This window comes from Hippichthys cyanospilos, chromosome 11 (genome assembly GCF_059441005.1).
Source record: "Hippichthys cyanospilos isolate Australia breed blue-spotted pipefish chromosome 11, RoL_Hcya_1.0, whole genome shotgun sequence".
Lineage (NCBI taxonomy): Eukaryota > Metazoa > Chordata > Actinopteri > Syngnathiformes > Syngnathidae > Hippichthys > Hippichthys cyanospilos.
The window spans coordinates 22281047-22300742 of record NC_142379.1 but is presented as its reverse complement, the minus strand read 5'-3'; the positions used below and the strand labels follow the sequence as shown (position 1 = coordinate 22300742).

The 19696-nt window shown below is 40.3% G+C and overlaps 1 protein-coding gene across 6 annotated transcripts in view; it reads left to right on the top strand.

Moving 5' to 3' along the window:
• The window catches only part of b3gat1a (beta-1,3-glucuronyltransferase 1 (glucuronosyltransferase P) a), a 92814-nt gene that overhangs the window by 62857 nt on the left and 10261 nt on the right, over nucleotides 1–19696 (top strand). For 5 of the 6 annotated variants that reach the window (XR_015867152.1, XM_088427001.1, XM_088427002.1 and 2 more), the window contains 3 exons: nucleotides 4107–4175; nucleotides 4268–4779; nucleotides 17094–17390. Coding sequence is in view for 5 of the 6 variants with exons in the window: in XM_088427001.1 (XP_088283127.1) it covers nucleotides 4107–4175; nucleotides 4268–4779; nucleotides 17094–17390 (878 nt within the window). In the remaining variant the exon portion in view is untranslated. The remainder of the gene's footprint in view (nucleotides 1–4106; nucleotides 4176–4267; nucleotides 4780–17093; nucleotides 17391–19696) is intronic. The other variant, XM_088427006.1, reaches the window with a different exon arrangement.

Genomic DNA, 19696 nt, shown 5'->3' with positions numbered 1-19696 from the left:
GATGCCATGAACATGTGCATGTACGTTTATCTAGCAGGAATCTTTCACAAAGGTATGTAAACACTACAGGATTATTCAACGGGGTCCGCAATCAAAACTAAAATTAAATGTGAAAGATCCAACAGTATGTACATCGCGCTCACTATGAAGCCATTTTTGATGGTGGAAGACAGTGGATTTTGGCGGCTAAGTCACGCCTTGACCACGATATGAGATCCCGTCACAACATGACTTCGCACGGTAGTTCCAAGTCTTTACAAGAAAACCAAAGCGGAGGTAATTGATGCTATGAAAGCTATAAATCAGTCCTTTGCTTGCTGCTATTTTGAAAGTGCACCTTTCTATCCCTGCGACATCAGTTGGCAGTAAGCATGTCACCATTTGCATTAATGTTTTTTTTGTTTGTTTGTCACTTTAAACATGATTTTTTTCATGTTCAACAATGAAAATATTTCCAATATTTAGCTCATTCATCTCGCCTTAGAGCTCATTCCCATCATTCCAGTAATTCATTCATTCCAATATTTTCCCATAATTTTATATTGTTCAGCCTTTAATATTTCACAATTCATTTTCAAAGGGAGGATTCCCCATTCATTCCTAATGGGAGATTTAACATTTCATATTTTAAACTTTCTCATTTCAGATTCATAATACAGTATTTAACTTTCATTTCACCTCATGGATCGTTCCCATCATTTCAATAATTTATACATTTTAATATTTCCCATAATTCCTATATTTTCACTTCAATATTCCAATATTCATATCCAATGGGAGATTTAACATTTCACATTTTGAGCTTTCCCATTACAAATCCACAACTTTTAACTTGATCATTTTGCCTTAGGGACCATTTCCGTCATTCCAATAATTCATAAATATTAATATTTTCCCATAATTCCATATTTTTCACCTATAATAATTCATAATTCATTCCCAATGCCATATTTAACATTTCACATTTGAAGTTTCCCCATTTCACCTATACATCATTCAATTCATTCCTTTCACATGTTCATCATTACTAATATTCACACTTTCCAATAATTCATAACTATTTTAATATTATTACCCATAATTTCACATTCATTCCCACTGTTCTCACCAAAACATTTTAACCTATCTGCTTTGCCATTACTCATCCAATTTACACCGTTCCAACTTTAATCGATTCCCCGATTCCCACCATTCCCTGTGCGTATCCATTTTCCTCTTCCCACAATTCAGATTCAGATTCCAGCCATTAAACATTCCAGCATTCAACGTTTGTACCTTTAGCGTTTTTGCCTTCACACGCAATTTCTTCAGGAATTGCACATTTTCTAGTTTACTTATTTGACTTTACTAAGTGTATTTCTTAACTACTTCAGTGCCAAGCGTTATATGTAATGGTTAACATCTGAAACATCTCAATGGTCCTTTCTTTCTATAAAACGTACAAAAACAAGGAAAATGTGTTTTTGATGGCAAAATAACAATTTAAAAACATATTTGGTTAAGTACGCAAACAGCAACATTCTCACATTTGACATATGTACAAACACTTGGCTCCTTACAAGTTATGTGTGCATGCATGTGTGCTTATAAACCCAATACATACTTGTTTTTATGTGATAATGTGTAACACATTCTTCTGGATGCAAGAGATCATTGCCAAATGGTGGGCTTGAGAGAAATCTGCTTGTGTTTGCCAAACTGTCTGTCCAGCCTGCTGTCTGGGTCATTGTATTGTGGCCAATTGGTTGTACTTTTAGGCACGGCCCAGCTGAATTTGCCGTCAGGTCAGATAGACACGTGTCGGCCGCATTTTCATCTACCACTTATGTGTCCACTCAGAATCCACTCCATATTTTTTGTCTTTTCATCGTTTGGCCTAGCACCCTTTAACTGTGAGGTAGAGATGCTATTCACTGCGTCACCGAGCCGCCTCCATCCATTCATTAAAAAAGAAAAAAAAAAAACTCTAGTTGACGAAAATTCTCATCGCTGGCAAACACCATACCGTAATTCCCCAAATATAAAACACACTTGTGTATAAGATGCACCCTTAATTTTTACGTCAAATTCTGGTATTTTCTACGTTACCATGTATAAGACGCACCAACAATGTAAAAACTATAGTACAGCAGAATTAATCTAATCTTTTGTAAGCTCTTAATATTTTCTTGTGTTCATATCCGTAAGTTATGTCTTTGTTGTGCATTGAGTGTGTTTCAGATTTCCAAATTGTAAGCTGTCTGTGAATGCCTCACCAGTGTAATGAAGAAATGCGCTCGAAGCAGTTCAAGTTCATTTGACCATAAATACCCAAAGTTGAGCAGCATTCATGTTTCACCAAATTTATGAGTTTAGGTATTTGCCAAAAAACTAAACCAATAAATAAACGAGTCAAATGGATTACCTTTCCATGTTCTCTAATTGATGGACTCCTAATTGAATCAGCTGGAGACATCATAACTTTTTTCTTTCAATTTTAGTAACATATCTGTGTGTGATCAAGGATGGACTCGGACATTAGTTTAGTCAGCCTGCTTCTTTTATTGAAAATAAATTACGTTACCGTTTATAGGACGCCATACTTTTGAACCTCATTTTGGGAAAAAAAAGTGTGCCTTATATTTGGGGAATTATGGTAAATATTTTACATGACAAGATTTCTCGTCCACTGCAAGGGAAGAGTAAGGATACTTAATTTATTTTTTGCCATTTTCATCAGTAAAATGTTCATATTTTGTCCATAGTTAATAGGACATTGAATTAGGCTCAACATTTGCTTTATATATTAAGTCTGTATGTAAAAATTAAGTGTAGACTAAAACTCACCCTCAATTAAAAACAGGAGTGTTTTAAGAGGTGTTTGGTCCCTCCCAATAAATTTGGGGACATTCCACAATTGGGAGGAGTCAGCATGATTCCAGACATCAATGAAGGCAGAAGGCAAGCACTGTAATGGTTCCTGTCTCTAAAGCAGTAACCAATTGCCATCCACACATATATACACATTCCACCTCAACCAGTGACCAGTATAAAAATGATTGGATTTTTTTGACAGCAAATGTGAGCTGAGTGAATACCATTATCACATGACCGACTAAAAATATATTGTAATGATCATTTTAACATTTTTACAGATTGAAGTTGTCAAGAGTGAAAATGTACGTGTAGATTTCAGTGGGAATTGGTTGTACTTTTAGGTGTTCGAAAGATTATACGACAAATTACTTGCAGCTCTTTGGCCCGTATTCTCATTTCCACAGCTAATTAGCTAGCACAGCTAACTGGCTAACTAGCCACTGCCGCTGAATTTCCCCAGCAAAATGCTGATGGAGCCAAGGCTAGCAGGATTAAATGGTCTATTGAGGCAATACAAGGCGTGGGCAGGCAGAGCTCATCAGAGTCATAAGGCAACAAATGCCAACATGTTTGCGATTGTAAGTGCAGCTTGAGTCAGCCCATCTCTGTGGCGGTTGCGACCGAGGCGGAGTGCTCTCTGCCGACTATGTTTCTCCTTCAAGTAAAACATAGTCGTTTGTGCTCACCCACCGATGAGTTTGTGTGCAGCGATTATTGCTCTTGCAAATCCAGGAGCTGCTGTCGGGCAAGCTGTTGCAAGCCATCTTGCTGCGGTGTCCTGCTGGAAGTTGCCTTTGCACGGCTTTTGGTTGTCTTTGTGAAATGTTAAAGTTTAACTTTGAAAAGTCATTAACGTCCATGGCCAACTCTTGTGAGCACATCTCTTGCACTTTCAATTTTGCATTTTACACTATCTCTGCGCAGGATGTACCTGTGCGGACGTACCTGCTTGCTTGCTTGATAGACAAATGGCCCCTGTAAATAAATGCCTCACATATTAAAATGTATTTTTATTGCCCCCTTGATGATGCATAGTGTTCACAACAATCATTTGTGACAGCAGCACAGCAATAGATCAAAGTGGATGTGCTGACATTTCAGCATGAGGAGAGAATATCCATATTCTCCCTTCTGATAAGGAAAACTCCAAAGTCGATGTTTGAGGATTAAAAGGCTTCTTTTATCCTTTCCATCCTCCCCGTCCGTCAGCTGTGTTGTCCTCTCACAGTGCCTGCCTTCACCTTTTGCAGCATGTCACCACCTAGTAAAAGAGATCTTTATCATTCCAGAGAGGCTTGCGGTCCACCACCGACTCTCAGGTACACTTTACCCACTTTGGGTTTAAGTCACCTGAGGCATGCGTACAGTGGACAGTGGATCTAATGCCTTCCATGCCTTCTTAAAATTGCAGATGACGGTGTTCCACGCAAGAGGGAGGTCGATGGCCAGGCAGGAGACTCCAAGGAATACTGTGCCTCTGATAAGGACATCGTGGAGGTGGTGAGGACTGAGTATGTGTACACGCGGCCACCACCTTGGTCTGATGTGCTGCCCACCATCCACATCATAACGCCCACGTACAGTCGACCTGTGCAAAAGGCTGAACTTACGCGGCTGGCTAACACCTTCCTCCACATTCCCAACCTGCATTGGATCCTGGTGGAGGATTCCCAAAGGAGGACGCCTCTTGTTACGCGTCTACTCCGAGAAACAGGCCTCAACTACACTCACCTGAACGTGGAGACGCCCAGGAACTATAAGCTGCGAGGGGACACTAGGGACCCTAGAATTCCCCGGGGGACCATGCAGAGGAATCTGGCACTCCGATGGCTGAGAGAGACTTTCAACGCAAATAGCACTCAAGCTGGAATAGTCTACTTTGCTGATGATGACAACACTTACAGTCTAGACCTGTTTGAGGAGGTTAGTGCCCAGTTCTTATGTGCCATTTCTTATGATGTATTTTTTTCGTTTTCTTGTGTTCTTGTCTTAAGACCAAGATGCTTTGTTGAGAGTGTTCAAAAAAAGATAAGCATTACTCTTGATGGTTGCTTGACTGAAGGAAAACTTTGTGAAACTAGAAAATGTGCAAATTCCTGAAGAATTTGCGTGTGTAGGTGAAGGGCAATGTGTTGATTGGTGTAATGATGTGGAATGTTTGAATTGCTTGAGTCTGTATTTAGTATAACGCTTGGCACTGAAGGAGTTAACAAATACACTTATTAAAGTCAAATAAGTAAAGTAAACTAGAAAATGTGCAATTCCTGAAGAAATTGCGTGTGAAGGTGAAAACGCTGAAGGGAGAGGTGGTGAATGCTGGAATGTTTAATGGCTTGAATCTGTGAAGTATTCCAAATATTACAAAGCTGGAACGGTTTGAATAGGCCAAATAAAGAAGAAGCTACAAGGGAAAAACTAAAACAAAAGTGGAACTGTGGGAAAATTTTGAATTGTGGGAAGAGGAAAATAGATACACCCATGGAATGGCGGGAATGGGGAGAATCGATCGAAGTTGAAACAGTGTAAATCGGATGAGTAATGGCAAAGAAGGAAGGTTACAAAGTTTTGGTGAGAACTGTGGGAATGAATGAAGTATTACGAGTACTAATGTTAAAAATATATATTAATTATTGGAATGTGTGACTGTTATAATGATGAAAATGTGAAAGGAATGAATTGAATGATGTATAGGTGAAATGGGGAAGCTTAAAATTTGAAATGTTAAAGATGCCATTGGGAATGAATTATGAATTATTATAGGTGACAAATTTGGAATTATAGAAAAATATGAATATTTATGAATTATTGGAATGATGAAAATGGTCCCTAAGGCAAAATGAATGAATTAAATGTTGTGAATGTGTAATGGGAAAGCTCAAAATGTGAAATGTTAAATCTCCTATTGCATATGAAGATTGGAATATTGTACTGAAAATATGGAACTATGGGAAATGTTAAAATGCATGAATTATTGGAATGATGGGAACAATCCATGAGGTGAAGTGAAAGAGTTAAATATCATGAATGTGAAATGAGAACGCTCCAAATGCGAAAAATTAAATATAAAATGTGAAATATTAAAGGGTGCAAAATATGGAATTATAGGAAAATATTGGAATGTACGAATGATTGGAATGATGGGACTGATCCCTAAGGCGAGATGAATGAGCTAAATATTGAAAATATAAAATGTGAAAGCTGTAAATATGAAAATTAAAATCACCCTATGTTAAGAATGGGATTTTCATCGTGAAAAACAGGGAATTGTGGGAAATCTGTAAATACTTGGAACGAGAAAATCGGAAGCAGTCGTCGCACGATTAATTGGAATAGTATGAAATTGGAACGGTGTGAATTGGATGAACTGGGAATGAGTTGAAATGCGTCAAATAACGAGTGGAATAAAAAAGAGGAATTACATATGTGTGAAGGGTTTCACTTTCACTTTCATTTTAATAAAGGTCACTATAATGCAGACATATGGGTCAACATAGCGTAACAAGCACAAAAAGATGAGGCTACAAATTCAGCATCGACCAGCCATCATTGACATCACCTTAATCACACAAGTACACGTAATCCACTTCCTGTGGCTATTGGTTCAGGTGTGTTTAGTGTCAAGTATTGACACTGCCTTACCTTTCCCTGGAAATAAAGAGCTCAGTCTGCTTCCAAAGGGTTCCATCACCTCCAATTGGCCCATTTTTATGGCCAGTGTAACAGCACTGTAAGAGATGCAGAGAGAAAGAGTAGACAATAAAAACAAAGACAAGCACAAATCCGACCTCAGTGACTTGCTGTCACCAGAGAAAATATGACCATTGTCTGGAGCTTGACAATTGTGCAAATGAGGTTGAAAGGAGTCTGTGTACTGTATGTACTTACTGTAAAATTGAGGTTACCACTTTCCAGTGCTGCAACAAATGTTTTCTGTTCATTTTAAAATCTAAAACTCATACCTGTTGTAGATGATTAGTCACCAATGAAGGAAAAAGTGACTGAGCAAAACAGCACCTTTCAATTCAAACTCAATCCATTCCAGGAATAGGATCCACCTTTCAGTCTTTGAAGTACCAGTTTTACATTTGCAGAGTAAATTGACTTGTGTTTAACAAAATGCTTAACACAAGTTACTGCAACAGTTTCCCATTTAGGATATTATCAGATTTATTAATTAAATTCTAAATGTATTCAGCTATTCTATCTTCAGCACTTTATAAATGTTCAGTAAAAGTCATTGCCTTGAGCATCAATGGAGGTGCTGACCATTGTCCCCTGCCTCCCTTGAGACATGGAAGAAAAACCAGTTGAAATCCAGTTTTTTATATATATATACATACATGGACTATAAGCCGCATATAAGCTGCAGCAGCAAAACTTGACCAAAAAACATCTTGTGCCACGGGTAAGCCGCACTGGATTGTAAGCCGCAGGTCATAATATCAGATATTTATGCAGAAAAATGGTATATGAAAGTTGTATTTTTTTTTAAGTATAATACATATATACAAGTATATACAAGATCTTTATGCCGTCCTCACTCCGAAGCGACGGGTTGTTCACCAGCTAGACAGCTGGATAACGACGTTTCAAACAACCAGACTGTCTTTCCTTTTTCTCTGCTTTATTTGAACAATGGCCATTGATCATTACCTTCTTTAGGTCGCCGAAATATATATATATATATATATATATATATATATATATATATATATTCTCTTTTTAATAGCATTCTGTCTCCCATTGTTTAATTGATAGTGTGGTGGACACTAGGACCATGTCTCTCACCCAGTAGGCATGATGCTATGATCCTTTGTTGCTTTGAACCTGTTGGCTTTGTCTTTGCTGTTTTGGACTTTGTTGTATCAGTTTTGTGATGGCATGCGAAGAGTAAAGATCTCCACTAGCACAGCAACGTGTGGTTACTTCGCCTCACCACAATAGCTTAATTTGGTGAACATTGCACACACTGCACATAAATAGTATATACAATCCTAATATTATAAATACAATCATCCTGTATATCAAACAAAAACTTTAATACAAGATCTTTATGCCGTCCTCACTCTGAAGCGTCAGGTTGTTCACCAGCTAGACAGCTGGATAACGACGTTTCAAACAACCAGACTGTCTTTCCTTTTTCTCTGCTTTATTTGAGCAATGGCCATTGACCATTACCCTCTTTAGGTTGCCGTAAATTGCCGTAAACAAGAACTTTTCTCAAACGCACGCATGGCTCGTGAGTATGGCCGTAACTGCTCGGCAATCTTCTAAGGGCAAGACTTTCCTTGCCGGGGGACGGACTTCGATCGACAACAAAATTGAGAGGCTTCTTTTATTATGGATTAAAGAGAAGGAAATCGCCGGTCTATGGTCTAGTTTTGAGAAAAGTTCCCGTTTAAGAAAATAAATCAATAAATTCTGCGGGTTGGTCTCCGCTCCCCTCCGCCTCCACCCAGCTCAAGTCACGTCGCCCCAAAGGTAAATGTCATTTTTCCTTTGTATATTTATGTTATTTAATTTAACTGTACAGTAGGTGATGTTACTCATTTTTAATATGTGTATAAAGTCGTGATGTTTTTGCCTAAGGTTTTTGCACGCGTTGCACGCATTCACGAATTAATATAGGTTTGGATTGCCCGTCATACGAGCAGTTCGAGTTACGAGCGTAGCCGCTGAACGGATTAAGTTCGTAACACGGGGGCCCACTGTGTGTATACGCTCGTAACTCAAGATTATATATTAAAAATTGGTATCAAAATAAAATTGGTATCAAAATAGTGACATTTAGTCACCTTTAAGTGACATGACGAGCTTCTTATGGCCATTTTCCATAGTGAGGGTAGCCTAGCCTTCTTCTTAATTCTTATTTACCTTCTCTTTCCTTTCCATATAAATCATCTTCTTATTTTTCTCTTTAACGTCACAAGCAATCTTGGGACCAGTGTCTAACCATTTCAAGTCTAAATTAAGCGCTAATATACATTATAAATACGTTTTTTGAAGCACGCACAGGCGAACAAAGCTTCAACGTTCCGCTATTTTCGAAACTGTGCAGACCAGCGTCTTAGTGCTTCCGTGATGCTGACCAATAGCAGACCAGTAATTTAGGGAGTCGTAACATCGAACAATAACAGAACAGCATTCTAGTGATGTAAGCGATGACGCGTGTATAGATGTATGAGCGCAGAGCGACTTGCAGAGTCACGTACGCACACTGACCGCCATGTTTGAGGAGGAGTTTTTGTCGTAACATGAAAATAATGGTGTAAAGAGGGGACAAAAAAAACTGCTGTGGTCGACCGTAAGATGAAAAAAACGCAATCCATGAAGTGAATTAGAGGTCAATTTCAAACTCTTTCTCAGCTCAGAAAAGCTTGATGTCTTAACTTAGCTTATCATTGTTCTACTTTTGAACCAATTCCCATAGCCACTCTTTTTTAAGCTGACTGACTGGCTTCAGGCCAATGCAGAACTGTAGGACTGTTAGACCGGAGTTCTACTTTCTTAAAATCCTGTTGAAGTTATACGGTTCCAAGCACTCTTGTGGCATTGAGTCATAGGCTTTCTTTTAGTCAATGTAGGCAATGCACCGGTTGGTGCTGCTGATATTACAGTCATGAGTCATCACCCTGTCATCCAGCATTCCACGTTTGGCACCCTGGTTTTATTGGCAATGCCTGTCTGTGTGCTGCTCAAGTATTCATCCATATTCCTACTCATGGGGGTCACTGGTTTTATTGCCATTTCCTTTCTGTGTTCTGCTCATGTATTCATCCATATTCCTACTCATGGGGGTCCTTCATGATAACGAGTGTCCAACCTTGGGTTACCCATTGTGGCTGGGTCTTTGATGTTAACAGGTGATATTTGTGCTGTCGCGTGTGCATGGTGTTGACTGCTTTAGCTTGTTTGTGCCCTGTAATTGTCCCCATTCTCTGGTTGTATTACGCTAACTTGCTTGTACTAATGCATCTTGCATGGTTAGCAATACGATGGAGATTAGCCGAGCACTGAAATGTACACAGCTAAGTATTAATATGGGAACCACTGCGAGTGCAAAGCACACTGTTTACATGCAGCAAATGATGAACGATTCTCCAGCAAGCCTTTAAATACAAATTATAGTGGAAAATATCACATGGATGAATAAATGGGAACTCTCCCTCTCTGGTATGCCTTCAACCTCCTAGGACCTGGCGGCCACATGTGTGAACTTCACCTTCCCCATTGCTCTGTCATATAGTGGTGGAACGGGTGTAAAATACATTACAGGTTATATTCAAGATGGCTTTAAACGCAGTCAAAGGTTTAGTCAGTCACTCCCAATACAAATGTTGACCAGATAAAAAACTTGAAACAAATATTATGGGGGAGTCTCGCTCAGATATGTTTATAATGGTTCAATGTTCATTACTGAAGTCAATTTTACAAAGGTTGGAAACCATAATGAATTACCATGCTGTTATACATAATGTACACATGTGGACAGGAAGACTCAGCTTTGATAGTTTTGTAGCGAAAATCCAAAAATGTGGACAAAAGAAAATTCATTTTGAAATCGTTTTTTTGGGTGTTTTTGGTAGAAAAAACTAGTTTACTACAATGCAACGAGACATGACATTTCCTAAATAAATCTAGATGGTGTTTTACTCCTGCTGTATTGTCTTGGTGCCATGCTGTATTACAAGCTTTGGCATTGGGAGGTTCACTTTGCGGAGACAAGTCTGAGGTGGTCAATTTGTGAGAGAAAGACAATCCTGTCGTGGATACTGAATATTAGGCCCCATGACAGGATTCAAGCAGCAGCGATGAGGACAGTATATCACGGGTCGTAAACGTCTCAGTGCTGAATTTGAAGGATATCATTCAAATCATGAAAATGCCAGATCACACACTCCTAGGCCTCAATCAAGGGCAGAGCAGGATAAGTATGTCTCAACCAACATCCAAAAAGAGACAACACCAGGACAAGGTAATCAAGGAAAGTCCAAGAAAAGGTGTTGAGCGCAATGAAGGGCATCTCCACAGACATCAAATCAAGCCTAATTTGAGCATGAGGGGTGAAACTGTAGATGATAGAGTTGGGCCCCCCTATGTTTCACGTATCTGGGAGTTGGGTCACGGGGGCAACACCCTCAGTAGGGAAGCCCAGACTTCCCTCTCCCCGGCCACTTTATCCAGCTCCTCCGGGAGAATCCCCAGGCGTTCCCAGGCCAGCCGAGAGAGATAGTCCCTCCCTCACCAGGGAGGTGTCCGGGAGGCATCCTAACCAGATGCCCGAAACACCTCAACTGGTTCCTCTTAATGCGGAGGAGCAGCGGCTCGACATTGAGTCCTTCCCGGATGACCGAGCTTCTCACCCTATCTCTAAGGGAGAGTCCGGCCACCCTGCAAAGAAACGTAGATTCAGCGGTAAATAGGGAGCTTTGTCCTTCGGCTCAGCTCTCTCTTCCCCTCAGAGTCCGCATTACAGCAGACGCTGCACCAATCAGCCTGTCGATCTCACATTCCATCCTGCCCTCGATCTTGAACAAGACCCCAAGATACTTGAACAACTCGACCCTTTTCCAATTGAGGTCCATGGTCTCAGATTTGGAGGTGCTGATCTTCATCCTAGCCACTTCACACTTGGCTGCGAACCATTCCAATGAGAGTTAGAGGTCACAGTCTGAAGAAGCCAAAAGTACCACATCATCCGCATATAGCAGAGATGCAATGCTGAGGCTCCAGAACTGGACCCCCTCAACACTTCAGCTGTGCCTAGACATTCTGTCCATAAAGTAAAAAACAGAATCAGATTCTACTTACAGCCGGCAATGCAGACCAAACTCTGACAAAATTGGTACAGGGACCAAACAGCCTGTATCAACGCATCTGTTACCCTTTACTCTTGAAGCAGCCCCCACAGAACTCCCTAAGTGACATGGTCAAATGTCTTCTCCAAGTCTCCAAAACACATGTAGACTGGATGGGCGAATTCCCATGCACCCTCGAGGATCCTGCCGAGGGTGTAGAGCTGGTCCACAGGCCGTTCCACAAACTGCTACTCCTGAATTCGAGATTCGACTTCCTGACTTCCTCCCCTCAAGTACCCCTGAGTAGATCTTACCGGGGAGGCTGAGGTGTGTGATCCCTCTGTAGTTGGAACACACCCTCCGGTCCCCCTTCCTAAAGAGGTGGGCCACCGCTCCAGTCTGCCAATCCATGGGTGTTGTCCCCGATATCCACACGATGTTGCAGAGGCGTGTCAACCAGGACAGCCCTACAACATCCAGAGCCTTTAGAAACTCTGGGCGGATCTCATCTACCCTTGGGGCCTTACCACCAAGGAGTTTTTTTACTTCAGCCCCAGAAATGGGAGAGCCCACCTTGGAGCCTTCAGACTCTGCTACCTCAGAGGAAGACAAAGTTGGCTCCCGTCTCTAAAGGTCCACAGGCATCTACTTCATGCTATTCAAGCTCTCTTTCCTCTGTGATCTGGTGAGCTTGACCACAGAGCACCCCATCAGATTACACATCCGTATGACGCACAGGTAGAATTTTAGAAATAGGTCTTTTTGGATTGGTATTTCAAGGGCACATATGGCATGAATATTTACCACTGTCTAATTCTTATTGCACCTTGATTTGTATACATGAGTGGCAAGGACTTTGATTAAATGACTGCATGTTCAGCAACTTGAAAGAAAAAAGGAAAATGAAAGAAATTAAATGAAAGAAAAACATGGCTGACAGCAAACTGAGTTCAGGTGAGATTTTTATGAGGCTAATTAAATTAAACATTTCCCGAATGTCACAATTATTTTTATCCTGGGCAAAATGTACATTTCCGTACACTGACACCCAAATATTGACTTAGCCCTAGAAAGCCCACTCCATGAAATAATTGACAGAAAATTCTGATTCTTTGACACTCAAGCCTGTACTGGTCCTTCTGAACAAACAAAACGAAAAAAAAAATTGAAATATCAATGTCCATAAATGAGTTTATTTGTATCAAATTCTATACATTGGGTCACAGTTCTCAAATGTACTTTTTTTCTTAATAAACAAAACCAATTAAACACAAACAAATGCAACGAATTGGTGCTTCCAAACATAAAATGTCCCTATACTATGCAGCAATAAGAAATCCACCAGTGGAAATGGCAGGGTGGAATCGTGGAAGATTAAACATTTTAATTATTTTTATTCATTTTGTGGTTAAAAAAATGTTTTTATTTTGTATGGAGGTAGGCTTGAAAACAGCTTCTGTCTGTGTTCGTACAAAGATGCTCTCTGCATTACTGACAGTAAACATGGGCAATGTGGCCCACACATTTCCTGCGTCTCTGCCAGGTTTCTCAGGTTGGGAAATGATCAAGACTATCCTTTCTCACATCAGGGGCTACAACTGACACATTGGAAATTTGGCTTTCCTCTACCACGGAGGGGTCAGTTATCACAAAACTGCAAGTTGCATATCTAATTTATTATTTTAAATGTACCTGCAAAAGTTTCTGCAAAAATCACCTGTGTCTGTTTCCTTGTTGATGGCAAACGTCAAAGACCAACTGGGAGCCGTCGATTGCTCAAATTATTGCCAACTGCTGGTTATTACATGCATTGCATGTAGCTAATTGTCCACGTTGGGTTTTTCGGGGGAAAAAAACTGTCACAGTACTTATGTGGAGGGCTCAAAAACCCATGTGTCAAATATGATACGTTTGGCATTATAGGGCTTTAGTAATGCTCCGTAAAAATGTGTTTTTAAATTTAAGATGCAAGTTGAACAAAATCCCTTATTATTTGCACGGGCAGGGCCGATGCCAAGACTGCTAAATAAACAAGGAAGTCTTAGAAATGCATCAGTGAAGGAAAATAACACTTTGGTGGTGTTTTACGGTGATAAATTAACATTGCAACACGGTTAAAAGCTACAAAAAGTTGAATGTCCATGATATAGGCTCTTTGAGCAGAGATACAAGAGATACAGAGATTTGCTGCGGTACGAATTTGCACCAATTTGAGATGGACCACTTCCACTGAGGCCCTTTTGTTGGGATGGATCCACCGGGCCAGATTTTGAGAAGGATCTTACCCAATGTATCTCCTGGCGTCTTAGGCATTTTCACACTGGTTACTTACTGCTTAATGTGTTATTTTTAGCATTCATCACTTGGCATCTACTGTAGTGCAACCTGTTGAGCCTGGAAGGAGGTTCCTCCCAGGTGCAGTCCCTTCGAAGGTTTCTTATTTTCATCAAATGGGTATTTTTGAGTTTTTGTTTCCTCTTCTGGGAGCTTTGTTCAGTGGGTGTCATTGTGTATTTGTGATGCTCTGTGTAATATTATCCGTGATTTCTATTTCACCTGTGAGGCCCATTGACACTGTGATGATTCAGGGATATAGATAAACTTGACTTGACTACAACCCCTTCACAGCAGTGCTTCCTTATAAGTTCAGCGCCTCAGTTACAGGTACTAAGCCAACAATACAGCAGTTGTATCGGCAACCTGATCCAATACAGCAGCTCCACCAATCACGTGATTTCACTCTGTGAGTATGACTCAGGAGCTGATGCAGCAAACTGAAAAGAAGCTCAAGGATAGTTTGAGCACATCTAATATAGATGAATGATGGTCTTGAAGCTGTACCTATCACACAGCCAGAGGTGGAGCTGGACACAAGCAAAGAAGTTAGGTTGACTGAGCAGTGACACTGGTGCAATTAAATATATACTGATGGTAAAATCAATTGAGAGTAAACTTCCAAAGAACCTCAAGAAGAAATGGATGGTGTATTTTGCAGCTGAGATAAATTCTGTAACACCAAAGAATTGATTTGAGAGTCTCATTATTTTTTTTAAAGCGTAAGAGAAAATTCATGAAGAGCTGCAGCAGCTGAGAGAAAATGATCCAAGTAGTAGAGAAGTCACAACAGAGCCAAGACATGCCAGAACAACATCTGTGAAAGCAGGTACTCATTCTGCAGGATTTGTGGTCTGTGGAGACAGAGGGCAGAAGGGCAAGTTCTACTTATGTAAGCAGTTCCAGGCACTGAAACAGGGAAAAAGAAAGGCTTCAGCGAGGAAGCTTGATGCATGCGTCAAATGTTTTGTTCTCGAGTTCTCGATGACCAGCCATGTACTTGGTGTGTGTATGTGCAGAGGTTTTGTTAAGACTTAATCCATGATCCTTAGAGAACAATTGCCATGGTTCAGTCCACACTGGTTTGTGGATTGGCTAGAGAAAAAAAAAATATTGTTCTGTTCTTGACACATTCACTGTAGTAGAGGGTGTCCTGTCAAGCAATCATGTAAGTCCATGTATGGGAGGATTTTGGCAGCTTGTGAAATGAGTCCTTGAGCAATGCTGGTATTTCAAAAAAAATATGCAAGCTTTTACTTTCACTACTTCTATTGGCAACTGTCAAAGTGGTTAGCAGGTTCGCCTCACAGTTCAGGGACAAAACCCAGCTTGCATGTTTTCCTGTGTGGGTTCTCTCTGGGTACTCCAACTTCCTCCCACACTCCAAAAACATGCAACAGGTTTTTTAGAGATACTAAATTGCAGAGGTGGGCGACTTACATTTTTTTGCAAGTCCAACATTCGTCAGAGCCACGTCCCCTTTCCGTCGTCGTTGGTCAGTCATTTTTTTCAAGCCGTACAAAATTCTAATAGTCGATCTTTCAGTCCATCGTTGTGTTCTTGCCCAACCTTCCACCACCACTAAAGGATGACATTTGACTTTTTTTCTGGTCTCTCATTTGTCAGGCGCTGATCTACTTATGTCTGCACTCATACTATTTTTTTTTTTTTTTTTTAGTACTTACACTTGAAGTCAACTACGTCTGCACTGAAATTAAATCACAACACAGTAATGTAAGTTTAACATGAAAACAAAGTCAGGCATTGCCTTGGGTTAAACCCCTTAACTAGATTTCTTTTTGTGTTACACTTACATTGCTGAGGTACTAAAAATATCTTTAATTAGGGAATTAAAAAACATGTATCTTGCATTTTCTGGTCAAGAGCCAATCAGAAAAATAATTCCAATTTGGTCTGCATTCATTGGTTACTTGAAACACATACCAGAATGCTCTTATCAGCAAGAAACCTGAAACCAGGACTAAGACAGGGACCCACTACAAATAAATCTCTGGTAAAGGCAGCTGTGTTGTACCTGTGAATGATAATTAGTGAATTTAAGCAAGCAGTTAACGCAACTGAACATGCTGTTTTTCTTCACTGTTTGGTGGTACTGTAAAGTGACGATCGTCACATTGACAGCAGGCTGTTCACAGTTAGTACCATAAAGATGCAGCAATACAGCAGATAAACATGCAAGTCAGTTAAATACAATTTCTGTAATCAAAAAGGGGTGTGGTGGGCTGACAGACATATGATGGACATCCGTCATAATGATGAGTACGACTGATGAAAATTGCGATTCTAACACTTTTAAATCGCCTTTTTATTGCAATTCTAACACATTCAAATGGTCTTTTTTTTTTTTTTTTGGCATACCCGTCATTCAATAGTCAGTTGCCAAAATGGGCATCTGTCAGCGACGGACAGTCTGTCTGCACTTACAAAGTGCCCACCTCTGCTAAACCGTCCTTAGGTGTGATTGGGTGCGTGAATGGTGGCTTTGTGTTGCAATTGGCTGCCACCAGTTCAGGGTGTCCCCTGCCTACTGCCTGAAGTCAGCTGGGAGAGGCACTATCAAGCCTGCAACCCTTGTGAAGATAAGTGGCTCTAGAAAATGGATGGATGGATGTAACTTGAAGTTAAACTTTGGGTGTTCATTTTCTTGTTACTGTATTTTCATTTTATTCTTACATGGTTTCCTATTTAAAGATTGTTAATCAAATGGTACTTACTCATGGTTGATAAAGATGTATCAATGTTTTTCTTTTTTTTTTTTTTTCAATAATAACACTCAATTTTCCCGGTCAACAGTCTTTCACAATCAATAGTGTAGCACTTGTTATGCTGTAATATGAATTATGATGTTGGTATTGAATAATAACTTAGGCTAGTGCAGAAGATCTTGGCTCGGCTAGGAAGAAAGTGAGGTGCTCAATGATGAAACGGAAGGCATATAGTCAGAAGGCATTGAAGAAAGTAGGTGGGTTACACCAGCATCAGCTATTTAAAAAGGCTTCTGTCAACATGTTTATTCTCTCTGTCATCTAACCTTTTTCACACAACTAATTGGTCCCTCCTTCCCTTCGCTCTCCCTCTCGCTAGATGAGATCAACTCAGAAAGTTTCTGTGTGGCCCGTGGCCTTTGTGGGTGGCCTGCGGTACGAGTCCCCCAAAGTCAACGCGGCTGGTAAAGTGTACGGCTGGAAGACTGTGTTCGACCCCCATCGACCATTTGCCATTGACATGGCCGGCTTTGCCATCAACTTGAGGCTCATCCTCTTCAAGCCTCAGGCATACTTCAAGCTTCGCGGGGTGAAGGGAGGCTACCAAGAGAGCAGCTTGCTGCGAGAACTTGTCACACTCAGCGATCTAGAACCCAAAGCAGCCAACTGCACGAAGGTAATTCCATGTTTTTTTGTGGTTTACACTCAGAGGTTTCCTGGCACTGTGTATTTAATGTTTAGGGAAACCCCACTGGTTAAGTGTCAGGATTGTAAAACAGAAATGATGTGATAAAGTGTACATGAAGTGTGAAATATTCACACATATATAATCTGCAAATACAGTGCATATATACAGATGTAGATGTACATTTATATGTAAGGTATTTAAAAGTGACTGTTTTGTTTGCATTTTACATTGGTTTGAATGAAGTTGTCACTGCTGTGAATGTCGCATCTCCTTCTAAGATATAGGTCTCCAAGAGAGAGGTGATTCGATACTGGCAAGGACCCTACTCTCAGCTCCAGGCTCTTGGTGTTTCCCTTCTCTCTATTCCGACGGGAACACCTCTCCTTCCACGAAAAGTAGCCAAATTTCCACTTGCATTTTGTAGGTGAACAGCACTGATGGCGGTCATGGTTAACCAGGGAGGGCTTTGACCGAGCCGGTATGGAAGTCATAGGCTTGAGTCACATATTTCATTTGGCAAAGGGTTTATTTCACATGCCCATCCTGACTGCATTTTTTTGGGTTATGGACCAGCACAAAAAGGCACTTGCTTGTATGAAGCGTTTTCACAGTGTATATCATATCATCAGTGTATATACATAAAACCTTTGCCAAATCAAATATGTGACAAAGCTATGACTTCCATACCTGCTCTATCTGTCTCTCTATCTAGATAGATAAATAGCTAGATATATAAGTAGCACTTACTATATTATTTTGCACCCATTAGCCAATTAACATATGTTTAGATTGTCCGCTATTAGGCGATTTCTCGTTATGATTCGAACCGCAGAACAGATTAATCTCGTTAACCAGGAGCCCACTGTGTATATACAGTACACCTATTTGCATTATCCAATCTTTCCTTATAACGGAATTTCCTTATGTGAGAAACAACGGTAAATGTCGTGCGTGAACGTTCAAGTATGCTAAAAAAATACAGTACATGTGTAACACAAGGAATAAAATGCAAAAGTTTATTGTCCAAAACCTTTTTATTGACCAAAACTACAGTATTTAAAACATGTTGTCACAACGGGGGCGAGCCTCTGAGTCTAATAAATGGACTAAAGTAATGGACTTAAGTAAAGTTGGCAAGATATTGGCAGATTCGGACTTTCGCGATCAATACCTCTCAGACAAAACGTCGTCGAAACACCAAAGTCGCCTTTATACCTTCTTCATAACACGGAAGTGTTATAAATGGTAAACCCAAACCCAAATAAATGGTGAACCCCAAGCAGTCAGGACACATGTGGATGGAATGAGAATTATTTATTACAAACTAAGAGAGCACGTAACACGCGAAAAAAGTATCAAATCAAAATCTGTAAGAGCAATTAGAAAGTACAATCAAAAGCGACACTCTAAAAACGGTGTCGAAGGATAGTAAAAGAAAAACTCACTTACTACAAGTGGAGGAGACGGATCCGATAGGAGGATGCCGTTGGGATACGCGGATGCTAAACGTTAGCGGGAGGAGAGGCACACAGCCAAGAAACTCGGAATACAAAGAATGTATCAAAACAAAGGATACGAGGAATACTCAGACGCAATTTTACAAGGATTTCTTAGGTAGCTGCAATCGTTGCAATAAGCAATAACCCGGCGTCCTCCTGAGGTTTTGGCCGACCTCATATAGTGGGTGGCTGATGCGTTGCAGCTGCGCACCTGATGGCTCCGCCTCCTCCACTCATGGTGACACTCGTCCTGTCAATCACACAGCAAAAACACGGATTAGGCATGGCGCGTGACACATTTACTGTATATGAATTGTAAAATGCAAAAATATGGTCCAAAAGAAGTACTGTTTATATAATAAGGCCAATACAGTACAATACTGTAATTAACTTCAGTGTTGTACACTGTACTTGATTTTTATTGTTGAGTTCTGGCCGTCTTGGGAAAAAATGAATCTACTTTGACTTGTTGTGTTGGCTTCATTTCGTGCTTCATGAAAATGTTTGCCTGCATGTTATACAGTTGTGTTGCTAATCGCAAAACTGTCCCATTGAATGTCTACTGATAGTTATGCGTCGAAGAGAAAAGATAGACTTTGCCGTTCTGGATCTCCGTTATATAGAGCAGGAACTTCCTTGTGTTTGCTATAACGGTCCTCCAAATAGTTTCCGTGTTCCAGATACCGGAGAGTTCTGGTGCAGAGAATCCACTGGTAATGTAATATAATCATAGAAAATTTAATGCATAGATTTTTCAGGAATTTCCATTCAACAGTTTGTGTGTTTGTGTGTGTG